Source organism: Nothobranchius furzeri, chromosome 17 (genome assembly GCF_043380555.1).
Source record: "Nothobranchius furzeri strain GRZ-AD chromosome 17, NfurGRZ-RIMD1, whole genome shotgun sequence".
Lineage (NCBI taxonomy): Eukaryota > Metazoa > Chordata > Actinopteri > Cyprinodontiformes > Nothobranchiidae > Nothobranchius > Nothobranchius furzeri.
The window spans coordinates 47,003,315-47,018,097 of record NC_091757.1 but is presented as its reverse complement, the minus strand read 5'-3'; the positions used below and the strand labels follow the sequence as shown (position 1 = coordinate 47,018,097).

The 14,783-nt window shown below is 42.4% G+C and overlaps 1 protein-coding gene across 6 annotated transcripts in view; it reads left to right on the top strand.

Annotated features, from left to right (window-relative positions):
• LOC107394009 (prune homolog 2 with BCH domain) overlaps nucleotides 1–14,783 on the top strand; it is a 43,770-nt gene that overhangs the window by 19,589 nt on the left and 9,398 nt on the right. For 5 of the 6 annotated variants that reach the window (XR_008559226.2, XM_015972711.3, XM_015972710.3 and 2 more), the window contains 7 exons: nucleotides 2,905–3,051; nucleotides 3,470–3,801; nucleotides 3,899–7,342; nucleotides 10,093–10,629; nucleotides 11,507–11,592; nucleotides 13,969–14,190; nucleotides 14,520–14,699. Coding sequence is in view for 5 of the 6 variants with exons in the window: in XM_015972711.3 (XP_015828197.3) it covers nucleotides 2,905–3,051; nucleotides 3,470–3,801; nucleotides 3,899–7,342; nucleotides 10,093–10,629; nucleotides 11,507–11,592; nucleotides 13,969–14,190; nucleotides 14,520–14,699 (4,948 nt within the window). In the remaining variant the exon portion in view is untranslated. The remainder of the gene's footprint in view (nucleotides 1–2,904; nucleotides 3,052–3,469; nucleotides 3,802–3,898; nucleotides 7,343–10,092; nucleotides 10,630–11,506; nucleotides 11,593–13,968; nucleotides 14,191–14,519; nucleotides 14,700–14,783) is intronic. The other variant, XM_054731496.2, reaches the window with a different exon arrangement.

Below are 14,783 nucleotides of genomic sequence, written 5' to 3'. Positions count from 1 at the left end.
TTCTGTGTTATGACGGAAAGGGTATGCAAAGAGCCTAAATGGATGAACGCTTGATTAATTCTTTGCCAGAGATGTTGGCGACAGCAGGAAATGTGTTTTTGCTTTGACTGTGTTTGCACGGGAATTTACGCACGCAGGGCGTGAGTTATGAGGCCCGAGTTTTGTACCTAAGGCTATTGTGCATAATGACGGCAGGTTGGGAGAACTGCACGCAGCCGCTAAAGACTTGCCACCTGTGGAGCAAAGGCAACCAATGTGAGAAGGAGGGGAAGTGTGTGTGTGTGTGTGTGTGTGTGTGTGTGTGTGTGTGTGTGTGTGTGTGTGTGTGTGTGTGTGTGTGTGTGTGTGTGTGTGTGTGTGTGTGTGTGTGTGTGTGTGTGTGTGTGTGTGTGTGTGTGTGTGTGTGTGTGTGTGTGTGTTGTGTGCATTGGGACCCAGTGTGGGAGAAAGATGAGGCTGCAAACTGCGTGCGCGCAGGAAACGAATGCAAAGTGTGACAAAAGCAGGTAGGCAGGTGAAGAAAAGACATTAAAGGTTTGAGTAAAGGAAATGTAGAAATGTTTATGTTCAAATGAAAACCTTTTGCAACGCCGCACTAAATTCTGCTGTAAAAACAAGGACGTTGCGTTTGAATATCTGATGCCCTTTCCAAAAGCTGCTACAGAAAACTTGTTTCTCTCCTCGTGAATGTTGCAGAGAGTTAGCTTTTCTTGGACGTGTCTCTTGATGAAAGATGCTTCTTTCCAATGAAGTTGAGCACAAATCTCAGCTAAAATCCAAACACTTTCACACCAACAAAGTTGGGGGCGACCCGTAATCGGAAGGTTGCAGGTTCGAGCCCCGCTCAGGCTGTCGCTGTCGTTGTGTCCTTGGGCAAGACACTAACCCACGTTGCCTGCTGGTGGTGGTCGGAGGGACCGGTGGCGCCAGTGCTCGGCAGCCTCACCTCTGTCAGTGCGCCCCAGGGCAGCTGTGGCTACATCGTAGCTCATCACCATCAGTGTGTGAATGTGTGTGTGAATGGGTGAATGACTGATTGTGTTGTAAAGTGCCTTGGGGGGTTCCAGGACTCTAGAAGGCGCTATATCAAATACAGGCCATTTAACATTTCCTAATCAAAGCTTTTTCTTTTTTCCACCACACAATGAAGATGTTTCATTCAACGTTGCCTCAAAGAAGTGGAAAATAAATGCCAGACATGCAGTTTTGCAACCTAAATCAATCAATTCCAATTTTTTTCATCAACAATTAAAAAGCTGAACGGTTTGTGTTTCAGTCCGACTGTCGGTTCTCACTCGGCTTATAAGAAAAAGTAAAGTTTAGAAGAAAGCTGCGCCATGTCTTTGCAGAATTTAACAAAAGAGCCACGTGATTTTGTGCACAGATCTTAATGGTCTCAGACAGTTAGCAAGTGGATTTTAAATCTAACATGTTGATAATTTATAAGAAAAGGCAATCTGTGTGTCTGAGGGTGGCAGAGGGAGAAAGAAGAGGGGTGGCAATATGAGTAGTAATTTACTCAGTTAAGAACCAAATGGCAGACAGACTGTCGCGCTGCGTGCTGTCGCAGAGATCTGCACTCTTCTCGTTTTCCAACTACATTCTCCTCTTTGTGTGTGTAGTTTTGTGCACGCACGCACACACACACACACACACACACACACACACACACAGTTGGGAAGTGGCTTTAAAACACGAGCATCATCCCAACACGTCTGTGTGGAATCTGCTCTAAATGATGGAGGCTTTATTGCCTTAATAGATTTTTTATGCGTACATGTTTGCTCATAAACTTGGATTACAGCAGATAACTGCAGGTGGATTAATCTGTGGAGCTCCATGTGTTGGAGTTGACGTGTGTTTTTTTACTTGTGCGTTTGTGCACGTGTGAGTGAATATGTGTGTTTTATTGAGTGTTGGGAGGCTTCATTGGACTCATCAGGATATCAGTGGTGAGAAATGGTACTGTCACCAAAATACCGTGTGTGTGTGTGTGTGTGTGTGTGTGTGTGTGTGTGTGTGTGTGTGTGTGTGTGTGTGTGTGTGTGTGTGTGTGTGTGTGTGTTGATGTTCCTGAGTCTGGAAGAAAGGGATGGGGGGGGGGGGGGGGGGGGCGGGATTACAGCCCCCTCATCCTCACAGGTTAATATTGGCACAGCCTGGGCAGATAGAGTGCCTGAAGCTCTCATCAATCACTTTCAGTAGACCTTCGCGAACACACACTTGTGCTTAAGCATTAAGGAGGACCGCATACACACTTTGTAAGAACACTGCACAACAAGAGATAATTCATGGATTTTATTTAGACACGTTTTGTCCAAAAAGTCCATCTCTGCGGTTAGTTTTACTACCAATCTCTTTTTTTGTTGTTAAAGTTGAACTTAAATACACTCAACAACAATTTTGAAAACTTCCCAAAGCAAACAGTTGTACAGCAAATCTAGATAAATCAAGCAAATATGTTTTCAAAAGTATCACTTTGCACACTTCATGCGTATCCCTGCGTGTCAAATTATGGCTGCAGTAACCCTGTTGTTAATCATTTCAGAGGGTTAGAAAAAAACAAGTTCCCTTGACAAACAAAACAATTAATTAATGCAACTTTCTACCCATCAATCATTGTGCGTGTCACTGAATTACCATAATCTGTGCATGGTGGCTGTTTTAAGAGCAAACAGTTAATTTCCAAACAATAAATCACAAAGTGTCTTTCTACCCCTCTGTGCACTTTGACAGCTTTGTATCTCATTACAACAGATGAACACTCTTGAAAACACTTTTACTAAATTAGAATAAATCATATGTGCAATAAAAAACTAATGTAACTAAAACTTTAAAATGTTTACCTATATTTTTAAGAATATTGTGATTAAAAAGTTATGTTTGTCTTTTCTTCGCATGCAGGACTGGCAGGATTATATGAATGGATTGAAATCTTTTTGTCATCACCACGGTTACGAGGGGCTTGTAGTTCTGTCTGTCAGTGATGAAGTTCATCATCCCCACCAGCAGGTGGCAGTCTACTCAAACAACACAGACATGTTAAACCAGGTAAATTCAGCTCGGACAAGTTTGCCTGAGTAATTGGATTAAAAAAAGTTTTCAACTGAAAAATCTCTTCTTGAATGAATGTAATTGTTCATTATTGGCAATATTTTAGTCTTTAAAAAATAAATTCTTCTCTAGAAAATAAGGTTCCTAAATATGATCTGCTGAGGTAGCTTATCCCATCAGCAGATTTTTTTACTCAAAACAAGAAAATTTGGATCATATTTGAGAATTTTTACCTTATTTTAAGTAATACTAATTTTCAAGAGAAGAATTGTTGTTGTTTTTTTTTTTTACTAAAAATAAAATTAAGTGTCCAAAATTAGTCTTTTTTCACTTTCTTAGAAATCACTTTTTGTAGTGTAGTAATAAAGAGTCTATAAGGCAGAAAATGTAAATAAAGTTACTCGTCTTATTACAGATTTGTGCAGCGTTGGAGGAGTCCTCCAGTTGGCCCCTATCTGGTGAACGGCAAGATGCAGAGAGTGTCCAAGTCTACCACATTCCAATAAACACGTTTGCACCCTCTGGTACTCCTCCTCTGCTAGAAGAAGACATCCAGGAACTCCTCAAAAGCTTTGTTGACCGGAGGAGGTCGGTTTTAGCCTGCCACCCCAGCAGCAGGACATCTTCCACAGAGGGAGTAGCGGGCAGTGTGGAGTTCTCCCAGGGGTCGTCTGGCATCAATGACATGGATGGGTCTGACATGGAGAGAGCCGAGGGAATCAATGAAAATGAAGTGGCAGTAGCGAGGTAGGAAAAAGGGTAAAAAATATCACGAAACTGAGTTGGTTACATGAGATTTTACATAATCAAATTGCTGAGAGTGCTGTTTTATCGGTGTAACCAGGGTGATGGCAGATCGTGAAGACACAGGAGCAGTCGGTGCTGGGGAGCTGTTGAGCCCAGACAGCGGTATGACCACCATTCGCAGCAGTCGTTCCTCCAAAGAGAGCTCTGTGTTCCTGAGTGATGATAGCCCAATTGGGGAGATCATGGCGAGTGGAGGTCTAGCAGCAGGACCAGGAGGACTAAGAAACCCCTCCCCCTTAGGGTTTTCATCTCTATCTCCCCCTGTCCCGCCTGAGAGGAGGAAGCATCGCTCAAGTAGAAATAAAAGTGATAATTTTAATTTGTTTAGCTTTGACCCCCTCCATAGCATTGACCAGCCTCTGCCAGCAGGAGGGGAACTGTTGAGTTCTTTAGGAGGAGGAGATGAAGGTGATAGAAGAGCTGGAAGCTCGAGCTTATCTGAACTTGAAGAGCTAAGCTTGATAGATTTCTCTGCTCCTAACTCATCCAGAGGGCTTGGAAGTGGGAATTCTTCAGTTGATCACCAAGGCCAGATCCACGGAAATGAGATGATGGAGACAATGGTTCCCCCAACTCCTGTGAATAGCCTGGTAGGTAGCCGCCCACCCAGCAGTTGTGGCGTCAGGTTCTTCCCAGAAGATGTAATTGAAAGGATCAGCAGCCTGCAGCACAAAGACAGCGTGTCATCATCCTTGTCAGAGACCTGGGATGAACTTAATTTTGATTCCCAAGGGACATTGTCCCCTAGAGATGGTGCTTTAGGCAGGCCCAAAAGCTCAGAGAGTATTCAGAAGGTTGAAGATGAAGTTAGTGTGAAAGACTCTGATGTGGCTGAGAAAAATGACACAGAGAAGATGGTTGAAGCAGAAATGGTCCAACAAAGAACAAAGACTTTTGAACCTCAACTTAGTTTTGTTAAAGAACAGACAGAAACATTTGAAAACTGGAGCCCAGACATTTTATTTAAGGATCAGTGGAACTCTGTTTCTATATCTGATCTCCAGTTAACACCACCAGACGAGGAAGTGATTGTACAAAGCAAAAAAGAAAAAGACAGATCCCCCTTTTTGAGAAAAAAGAAAACTATCCTAAACACGCTGACACCAGACACATCTAAAGAAGAGGACGAATGTGTCCAAAGTAAAAAGAGAGACCAGCATTTGGAGCTGTTGGACTTTTGGACGTACTCGGAACAGAAGGGGTTTCTTAAATCGGACAGTGGAACCACCACTTCTTACCCGGAATCACTAGATATGTGGAACACGACGATTCGGGATGACAGTCTGTCACCGCTGACTACCCCTGACAACTTGTCTGAAAACTCTGGTTCGATCTGTGGACTGAATCGCAATCTAAGGAGAGACACATCTGTAGAAAGTCCTCAAGGATACTCTGCCGGTGGAATGGAAATGTGGAACACCACCATCCAAGAAGACAGCTCTTCCATAATGACGACCCCTGAAGGACCTGAAAATGATGAAGACCTCAAATGTGTAGGATCGCTAGATTATTCTGTTGAGACAAAAACTAGCAAACGGACAGAAAAAGACGAGGACTCTGAAGACGATGGTGTCTGTAAAGCACATGACCAGACACGCGAAGATGCTGAGTGGAGTGGTAACGAGCACAACGTGAAAATAGTCATAGAGACGGCAGACGGTGGAACACAGGAGGAAGAAACGGACATTGGAGACATGCAGGGAGCTCAGAGCCCATGTCCTGAGATGTTCCCTCTCCATGGCATGGTCATGTCCACCTCCGAATATGACAACATAGGAGCTGGATCGTGGAGCCAAACACCTTCCCCTGACACCTGTCTGAGCCCAGCAGTAGATGTGATACAGCTGGAGGAGCAGTCTAGCCCTTTTGTAACTGTAGACAAGCCTATCCTTGGTGATGAAAGACCGAATCAGGGCCAGAATGGGTCAGATGCTGAGCAAACAGTAAACAAAGTCTTCATATTTGATAGAGACTTTGTCCACCTGACAAGGAGTGAGGAAAGTCCACTTGAGAGCGAGTATGAAAACACAAGATTGGACAAATTGGAGGAAGATGATTGGATGGAGCAATCCAGTGAGCATTCTCCATTTGTTCTGGTCGACACGTCTAAAGTCACTCAGCAGGTTTCAGAAAGTCCAGGAGAATCTACTGAAATCCAAATCCAGGCACACCAAAGCTGTATAGACTGGGACAGTTTATTATCAAAGACGCATTATGACTCAGAATCCGCTCAATCGCTGTATCTACCCCTCAAAATCACTCACAATGAAGATGAGCATGCCATTGAAAGCCATAATTTGAACCCCCAAAAAAGCAAGGACAATGTAGAAGGGCAAAGATCTTTAAACTCTTTCTCGGGTGAAGAAAGAGAGACACTGAACAGCCTTCACACTAGTGGTCACAATAATCCTGAGACTAACTCTGATGAAAATTCATTCTCTGGTTTAGAAATGGAAAACATTGTTGTATCTGGCATAGTCAAAGAAGCTAGCAGAGAGTGGTCTGGTAGGCCCACCCAGGAAAGCAAAATATCCAAAGGAATAAGAAAACCTATGGAGACTTTAAGCATGCTGACGTACGCTGCCACAGTTTTGAAAAGTCATGCACAAGCTACGCAAAAGGATCACCTGGAGAACTTAAATCAGGCTGGTTCGCAACAGATCATGGGAACCGACACTGAATCAGACGTTGCAGCCATTAGCCCTCACTACCAGTCCAGCCATGACATGAACTTGAAGCAAGAAGTGGGTCCAGAAATGACCAGCCCTAGCCAATCGAAAGCCAACTCTGAAGCTTTTCATCCATCCGACGGTCGATCACCTGATGAAGAAAATAATAAATGCGAGTCGAGCACTTTGCCCCGAAGTGTGTCGCCCTCATTAAGGTATCCATCAGATCACTTCCTGAAAACTAGAGAGGAAGTTTACGTCCATTCACAGATCTCAATGGAAGACTCTGATGAAGGTGGGTTGTCACCCTCTGCACCTCCACCCAGCGCTACGTCCTTGGGCGAATTTCATGTCTGGGGGGGTCAGGTAGTAAAACGGGACATATCTGGAACAGAGTCTCCTGTACTTACCAATAGTTCAGTCTCTCACAGCAGCTCTCTGATCAGCTCCCCAGTAAACGATTTAAGCACTTCTGCTGAAAAAGGACTCGGTTTACCTTTTTCTGGAGATTTAATGGAAGAGGAGCATGATGAGGATGCAGATGTGGACAACACATCGCTTCCGAAACTGACTCCAGGAGAACAAAGAGAAAGAAAAGAAAGGCATGTGTTTGAAACTTCTGACCTGTTGAGTTTTACTGAAGATCTGATTGGAGTTTCCTCATATCAACAAACATTTGAGTCAAACAGTGACAGGTTTGAGGACTACTATGACCCACAACCTGTAAGGACAGATGATCATGAACAATGGTCAATTGGGCAGCAGACTGGAGGTCACAAAGCTTCTCAAGATATTTATTCACCTGTTTCAAGGTAAGCAACTACTTAATTGTTTTTTTGGTTTACTTTGTGCCTTTATATCTAGTTGTGCAGGAAAAAAAATGCCCATTGAATGAAAGTGTCTGTCTAAATCAGGGGTGTCAGTTTTTTCCAATGCAAGGGCAAGAATACTCATGGGCCACAAAAGTTTATTTATTTATTTGTTTATTTTTTCTAAAATGTAAAAATTATTTTACAAGTATTTTTTATTTGACGTAAATCAGTAAAGTTGATTTTATTGCACCTATCACAGACAAAATTGCTGTACAAAGATTCATCCATGAGGGTGTGTGTATAGTAGAAGTATGAGTGTGCCCAAAACAGAACCTTGAGGTACCCCACAAAACAGTAGAATTGGTTTATACGAACTGAACCAGTCTGGAACAGTTTTACTGCTCAAAATGGCATAAAACTGGCTTATTATTAAAGCCATACTATGCTAATTTTTCATATTTTTAAATATTTTTTCCTTAGCCAGTATGTGCTAAAGGGTTAATGAAGTGTCACTCAGACCCCTACCGCCCTCTGTGGCCAGAATATCGCATTTGCAGCTTCTTGTGGCAAGACCTGTTGGTCTAAGAAAAAAATTTAGCTGACATCTTTTGTACGTTCTTACTGTGTTTTGACTTCTAATTCCATTTTTGGTTCTTTGTCAAAACACAGAAAAGGGTTTTCTTTACCTTGAAGACAGTTTCGTTTGCGGCTGCAAACATCCTCAGAGCTGACGCTGATGGTGGCATCACTTCTTACTCCGTTTATCCGTGGGCAGCAGAGGATGTTGTCGCCCTCTGCTGCCCACTCTCCCCTCTCTGATGATGCAATCCCATGCGCGATCCACTGTGTAGACCCCATCGTCTGTCTTCATAGTCCCACATCCACGTCTCCTTATCTCTATGGCTTCCTTTATCCATCTTTTGTATTTCTGTTGTTTAGATTAAGGTGTTAAAAAGACAAACACACAGCAAGGAGCTAGGTTTCGCTTTTGCTTTAACGGAACACTAGGGGGTGCTAAAAGTAAGCCAAACCTGCCAACTGTGCCTTTAAAATTTTAAAAATGAACTATATCTGTCAATATACATCAACAGCCTGCTGGACTAACAAAATTCCACCATTCATGTAATGCAAGTTGCAGCCACACAAAATCCCTCTGAGGGCCACAAATGACCCCTGGTCTAGACAAAAACATGCCATCACACACCTGTCACATCTCCACTCATGTTTGTCAAATTATTCACTAAATAGTTTTTTTTTTTTTAGCCTTTCTCTTCTGAGACTGTCAGAAGAACATTATTCTCTCTGATAGAATGAAGCTGGCTGGTTCTCTTAAGTCAGATTATTGTTTGGATGTTTGAATTAGTGAGACAACAGAATGAATGAGACACTGAACGGGACAGGATTGAGTCTGTATGTGTAACCAAAAAATGAACTCTGCGTATGAGAGTATCCGATGTGTGTTTAGTGATGAGGATTGATCTGCAGCTCTCTGTGTGCTCTTATAAACCTTATTAAATATGCATTACCTGCCTCATTACAGCTGGAGTCCCTCCTCAGCTAATGGGAACAGCGTCCCTGGCTTTTCTAACAAGGTGTTGGTGTTAGTGTGCATGTGCAGTTTTGTGAGTGTTTGCATGAGAAAAATGAGCTGCAAAAGATAATAACCACTGCGCAGCCACACAATGATTTCTTTATTATTTTTTTTTTTTTACATCTTCTTTCAATGCATCTTGACCAGAAAAGGTAAGGAAATATTGATGAAGAAGAAGAAGAAGAAGAAGAAGACGAAGACGAAGACGAAGACGAAGAAGAAGAAGAATTGCAGTTGGAAGATTTTTGTTGACAGTGACATTTGCTGCAGTGTTGTGTTGCATCATTAGTAGTACTGGAGTTTTTGATCTTGGTTCCTGACATTTGATATGTTACTTTAAAGGTGTGGAACACTGAAAACTCTTTCTGATTATAATCAATCACTTAGTTTTTCATGCAGGCTGAACATGAAAATAGTCTCCTATCTCCTACATGCAATGGGCTGCATGGTGGCGCAGTGGTTAGCACTGTTGCCTCGCAGCACGAAGGTTGCAGGTTCAAAACTCGCCTTTCTGCGTGGAGTTGCGTGTTCTCCCCATGCATGCGTGGGTTTTCTCCGGGTACTCCGGTTTACCCCACAGATCACAACATGCCCTATAGGTTAAAAAATAATTGTAAGTCGCTTTGGGTAAAAGCGTCTGCTAAGCACATAAACATAAACATAAACATTAGCTTCTGATAGAAAAATAGTTAACGTTCATGGGCTCGCCCATCTTGGCTCGCGACGGGGAAGGCTGCTGTTGTTTTAGTGTCCAGGAAACGACAGAGAACGTCTCGACTAGCAGAAGCTAACGTTACCGTTCACAACTCTGTCACATGGCAGAAGCTCTTCCAGGCTTGTTGTGTTTGTGGAGATGAAACATCCACATTACAGAGCAAACAGAGTTAGTGATAGAGTTGTGGTGCTGTTATCCAATCCAAGGCAAGATGTCCAAATATAAGGAAATATGACTCCAAACCCTGTTGTGTTCTGCCACTCTCTCCTCGTTTGTGTTGATGCCGGTGCTTCTGGACTCCCCCAAGAGTTTTGCTTTTTAATTTGGCTTCTTTTTTTTTTACCACAACATGTCAAAGCCAAGCTCTTATTAATATAAAATAAATGTTTGAATGTTCCAGTTGTAGTTACGCTAATCCCAGATTCTTTATTCCCATAACAAAAGACCCCAAGATGTGACATCTCAACTCTCATCTCGTCCAACCAGCGAGAATGCTGCCTACCAGTCGACAGGAAGTCAGAACACAACTCAGGGTCAAACCAAATATGGCTACAACTTCCATCACATCGACCAAAGAACTGAGAACCAGAGTGCTTGCAGAGCCTGCACAGATGCCAAATTAGAAAGTCAGCAGGATGCCACAGAAGTCTACGCTGAGTTCACAACTGATTCTTCAGCTAAGAACTTCAGATCTGAGCAGAGTGAGAACCGTTTTGACGTTGGAGGGAACGCCCCTTACTGCCTGGGCGATGCACGTTTAAAGTGTCAGTATGTATCTGAAAGCTCCTACGTGGACGGCTCCATGTGCTCGGCTGATCTCCAGTACTCCCAGCATCAAGTGGGTGCACAAAGTGAATATGATTCAGACCGTATTCACCATCAGAATGAAGGAGAACCATACCACCAATCAGAAGCCCACTGCGACACAAAAGACCATGCACAGTATGTGCCAGAGGGATATGTTCACGTTCTCCTGAACAGGTGAGCTTTTTCACTCAATCATGCTCTGCAACAAAATGAAGTTCTGATTATCAGGGCCTGAATTTTTATAAATTTGTCTGATTAGATGCCAAATTAAGTAAAAATCTGGAGTTAGTATTCATTTAAGTGCGTGTGTGATGTGTGCTGTGTTGTCTGCTTCTGCAGCACAGTAATTGTTCCATCAGTAATTGCAGGATTGCGCATGTTTGCCCCACTTTGCAGCCATAAAGACCCGCCTCCTCTTTGGGATCCATGACCCTCCCCTGCTCACCACTTTGTGTGTGTGTGTGTGTGTGTGTGTGCGCGCGCGCATGTTTGCATACACACAATAGGTCTTTCCATAATTAACCCGTCATGTGACTTATTGTCGAGAGACGGGTTGGTCTCTCATTTTGGGTGAATTCAGGATGAGGGAAAGGTAGGAGCCCGGAGTATTGTTTAAAAAAAAAAAAGGAAAATAAAAAGTGTGTGTATGAATTTTGTTATCATACACAGTTCAATCTGTACCGCTTTTCTTCTATTGTTTGCCGGCTTCATGCTAATGGCAGTCTGTTGGAGGGGGTTATTTGGGTGGAGGGTGGTAACAACACTGCACTGTATTGTGTCCTCAACCCACATGTGTAGCCTGGGAATGAGGCAGCCAGTTTAGTTTCTCTCCATCTGCTTTGTCACTCATAAATCTTGACGTCTCGATTGGATCTCTAACTTTTTTGACCCTGTGTCATGGGAAAACTTCAGTTTGCTTCCTTTGTAGATAGATGATTGTTTTTGGCTTGTTCGGCCCATTACTATGTGTAGTTGTGCCCCTTGTGGTACTGGTTATAGGAATGATCATTTATGTTGTTGCTCACTATTGTATTTCTGTCCCTTTGAGCAGGAGCTCCCAGCAGGGTGCTGGTGCAGCAGAGGTGATGATGACGATGGCCTCTAGTGAGGAAGCCGCTGAGCCGGATAACAGAGAAGGTAAATAAACAGAGAGAAACTGAGTGAGATTTATTTTTCATTGTGTTTTTAAAACATCTTTTTTTGGATTTTGTTTTGTTTAATGCCATTAAAGTAACTTTAAATAAAATGCAAATTGATGGTTTTTTTATGTAGTTTTTGTCCATTTTTATCATTTAGAGCATTTTTGAACACTAGTGAAGAGACATTTGTTGCTGATAGCTGCAGGTTAAAAAATTTCACACCAGAAAATGACATTTAAATTTCACTCAAGAATACACAAACCTGAACTTTAATACAGAAAATGCTGGATTTGAGAAAATAGCAGAGGTGTGGACTCGAGTCACATAACTTGGACTCAAGTCAGACTCGAGTCATTATTTTAATAACTTCTGACTTGACTTGATAAAATCTATAAAGACTTATAACTTGACTCAGACTTGAACGCCAATGACTTGCGACTTGAATCGACTTGCACCTGTTGACTTGATGATGACTTGAGCATATTTAATATTTTAGCACAAAAGTGGCACGACATGGACAAAAATCATAAATCATTCTTCATTCTTGGTTTGAGTTACTGCTAGATGCAGCAGCACTTTGTTTAGAATCAGTTTCAGTTGCACTTTCTGCTTGTTTGGGCAAATAAAAGAAGCTTTAAGAAGCTTTATCGTTGTCATTAAATTGAAGTTGGACAGATGACTTGATTATGACTTGAAAATTCATAGTTAAGGACTTGGACTTGACTTGGACTTCCACATCATTGACTTTGGACTCGAGTTGGACTTTGTTGTCTTTGACTTGGACTTGACTCGAGACTTGAATGAAAAGACTTGTGACTCACTTGTGACTTGCAAAGCAGTGACTTGGTCTCCTCTGGAAAATAGTTTCTGAAAAATACTTTCTGCAGCTTGTTTCTCTAATTTCCCTCTGGGATTAATAAAGTATTTTTGAATTAGAATTAGAATTGAATTGTATATCTTAAATGTGTTTTCAGCTTTCCGTTTCTTCACTTCTGTTTCCTCTGAGTTGTTTCTGTTCCATTTTCTCAGATGTTCGCATGTTTTCTGTTAATTATTTGTTATATTTTTTTTTCAAAGGTGTTTCTGTTTCAGTTTGTTTCTGAGGTGTAGTCGTTTTCCCAAGTCTAGTTCTGTCCCTTCATATAACTTTGTCATGATTTTCACAATGATGTAATGACATTCCGGGTAAGAATCCGATCTGAGATTCCCAGCCACCTCCTCCTGCTTTTATATAGCATCATGGTGTTCTGAAGCCAGCCTATGGGTCTCTCACAAAACATGTGTCTTCTCAAAGTCGTCCTTCCAGTTTGGCGTGCCCAAACCTGCATATCTGGAAAACGACTAAAAGGCATACCCAAACCTCCTTACCTGTGACCTTTAGATGCAGAAAGGCTGTAGCTCCTCGCTTATCTCCTATTGGATGACTAACTCAATAACTTTTTAGCAGAAATCCCTTTCAAACATTTGTAGCCACAATTTCATTCTTGTAATCTTATTGAAATTCTAGAGAAACTGCGCCAGAGATGGTGAAAACCCTCCTAATAAAGCTCCTCACCGATAACTAGATGCTTGGAACAATCATAGGGAGCCTAAGTCACGCTTATCTCCTTCCGGATCATGGATCCCCGGAAGAATTAAAAAATGAATGCAAGTCAATGGGGCTATTTTCTAATTCTGCTTGTTATGTGCTACCAGCAGGGTGCTGGTGCAGCAGAGGTAATGTCCGTGAATTTAAAGAAGCATTTTGATACCAAGAGAGTGCTTATTTTCAAACGAGGGGAAACATTATTTTTGGTTTTGTGTGAAAATAAGTCCAGGACTACAAATGCGCTTCACTAAAGTGACGACATCGAACCCGACACGGAGAAAAACAGAGGCAAATGGCTGTAAGTTCAGTGAACTTCAAATCCTTCTTTCAGGAGGAAAGAACCGCCTTAAATCTGGCCATGTGGTAAGTAGCAGCTAAGCTAGGGGAGAGGAGATTCAGTGGTCACGTCATATATGCGATGCACTGATATCTGGTTTGTAGTCCTGCTAATTACGAACTTCTACAAACTAATGAATCTCAAAATAAGTGACTGGCATGGTCGAAACATCCATCATTAGTTTTCATTTAAATAGCAGTACAACGTATCCAGGGCGTAAGGCAAAGCGGACTAGAAAGTAGCTCCCCCATTGACTTGCAGTGATTTTTTTCGTTCTTCCGGGGACCCATGAGCCGACCGGTAAGAGGGACGACTTTTCCAGAATGGTATCACGTTTCGACCTATAGGACTGGCTGTGCTCTACAACAAGATAAATGTTAATACGTCCAACCTGCTTTTGATAACTCTCCACACGATACAACGGATAATTATCCCATCTCTTTAAACAGACCCACCCTCTTCAGCAGATACGTCTGCTGGATCTAATCAAAGAAGAAAGCTGGCCGCTCCACCCATGAATGTGTCACTGGAGCACAGCGAAGGCTCCCTTATTTCAGAGGATGCCCTGGACACGGAGGATGATGCCTTGGACACTGGGGATGACCTCGACATTAGTGTTGATGAGATTGACACACCTGATGAGTCTGACTCTCTGGAGTTTCATGTGCAAGGTAAAAACAAAACCCTGGAGGGGCAACGCAACCATGGTGTCTCGTTAAACCTGAGCAGAAGCAGACATACTGAACTGAGCAAACACCAGAAGACAGATATGTAGACCTGTTCTTTATTGTAGTCTGAAATGCTTCTCAGCAGGTTGTGCTGGTTGCACGACACTATCATTCGTCAGAACAGCATTTCCCCTCTAACCTCTACAAGGAAATGTAAAATAAGCACAATAAATTACCTTCTCACGGCACTGCCTTTAAAACAGAAATTAAACTGTCAGTTGTTTTTTTTTTTAGTCTGTAATGGTGCTAAACTCTCTTATGACTAATGACAGTGGAATCAGAAGACCAGGATGCAGGAGCAGCCTCGGGTGGTGCTGCAGCAGGTCATCTAGAAGAAGAAGAAGAAGAAAGAGGAGACACAAGACTATGGAGGAGCGTGGTGATTGGAGAGCAGGAGCATCGAATCGATATGAAATGCATCGAGCCATACAGAAAAGTCATTTCCCATGGAGGTTTGCAAAAAAATATAAAGGCTTTTAACTAAAAAATATTCACGAGAAAGAACATTTTCTACTAATTTATGGCAGTTTTGGCCT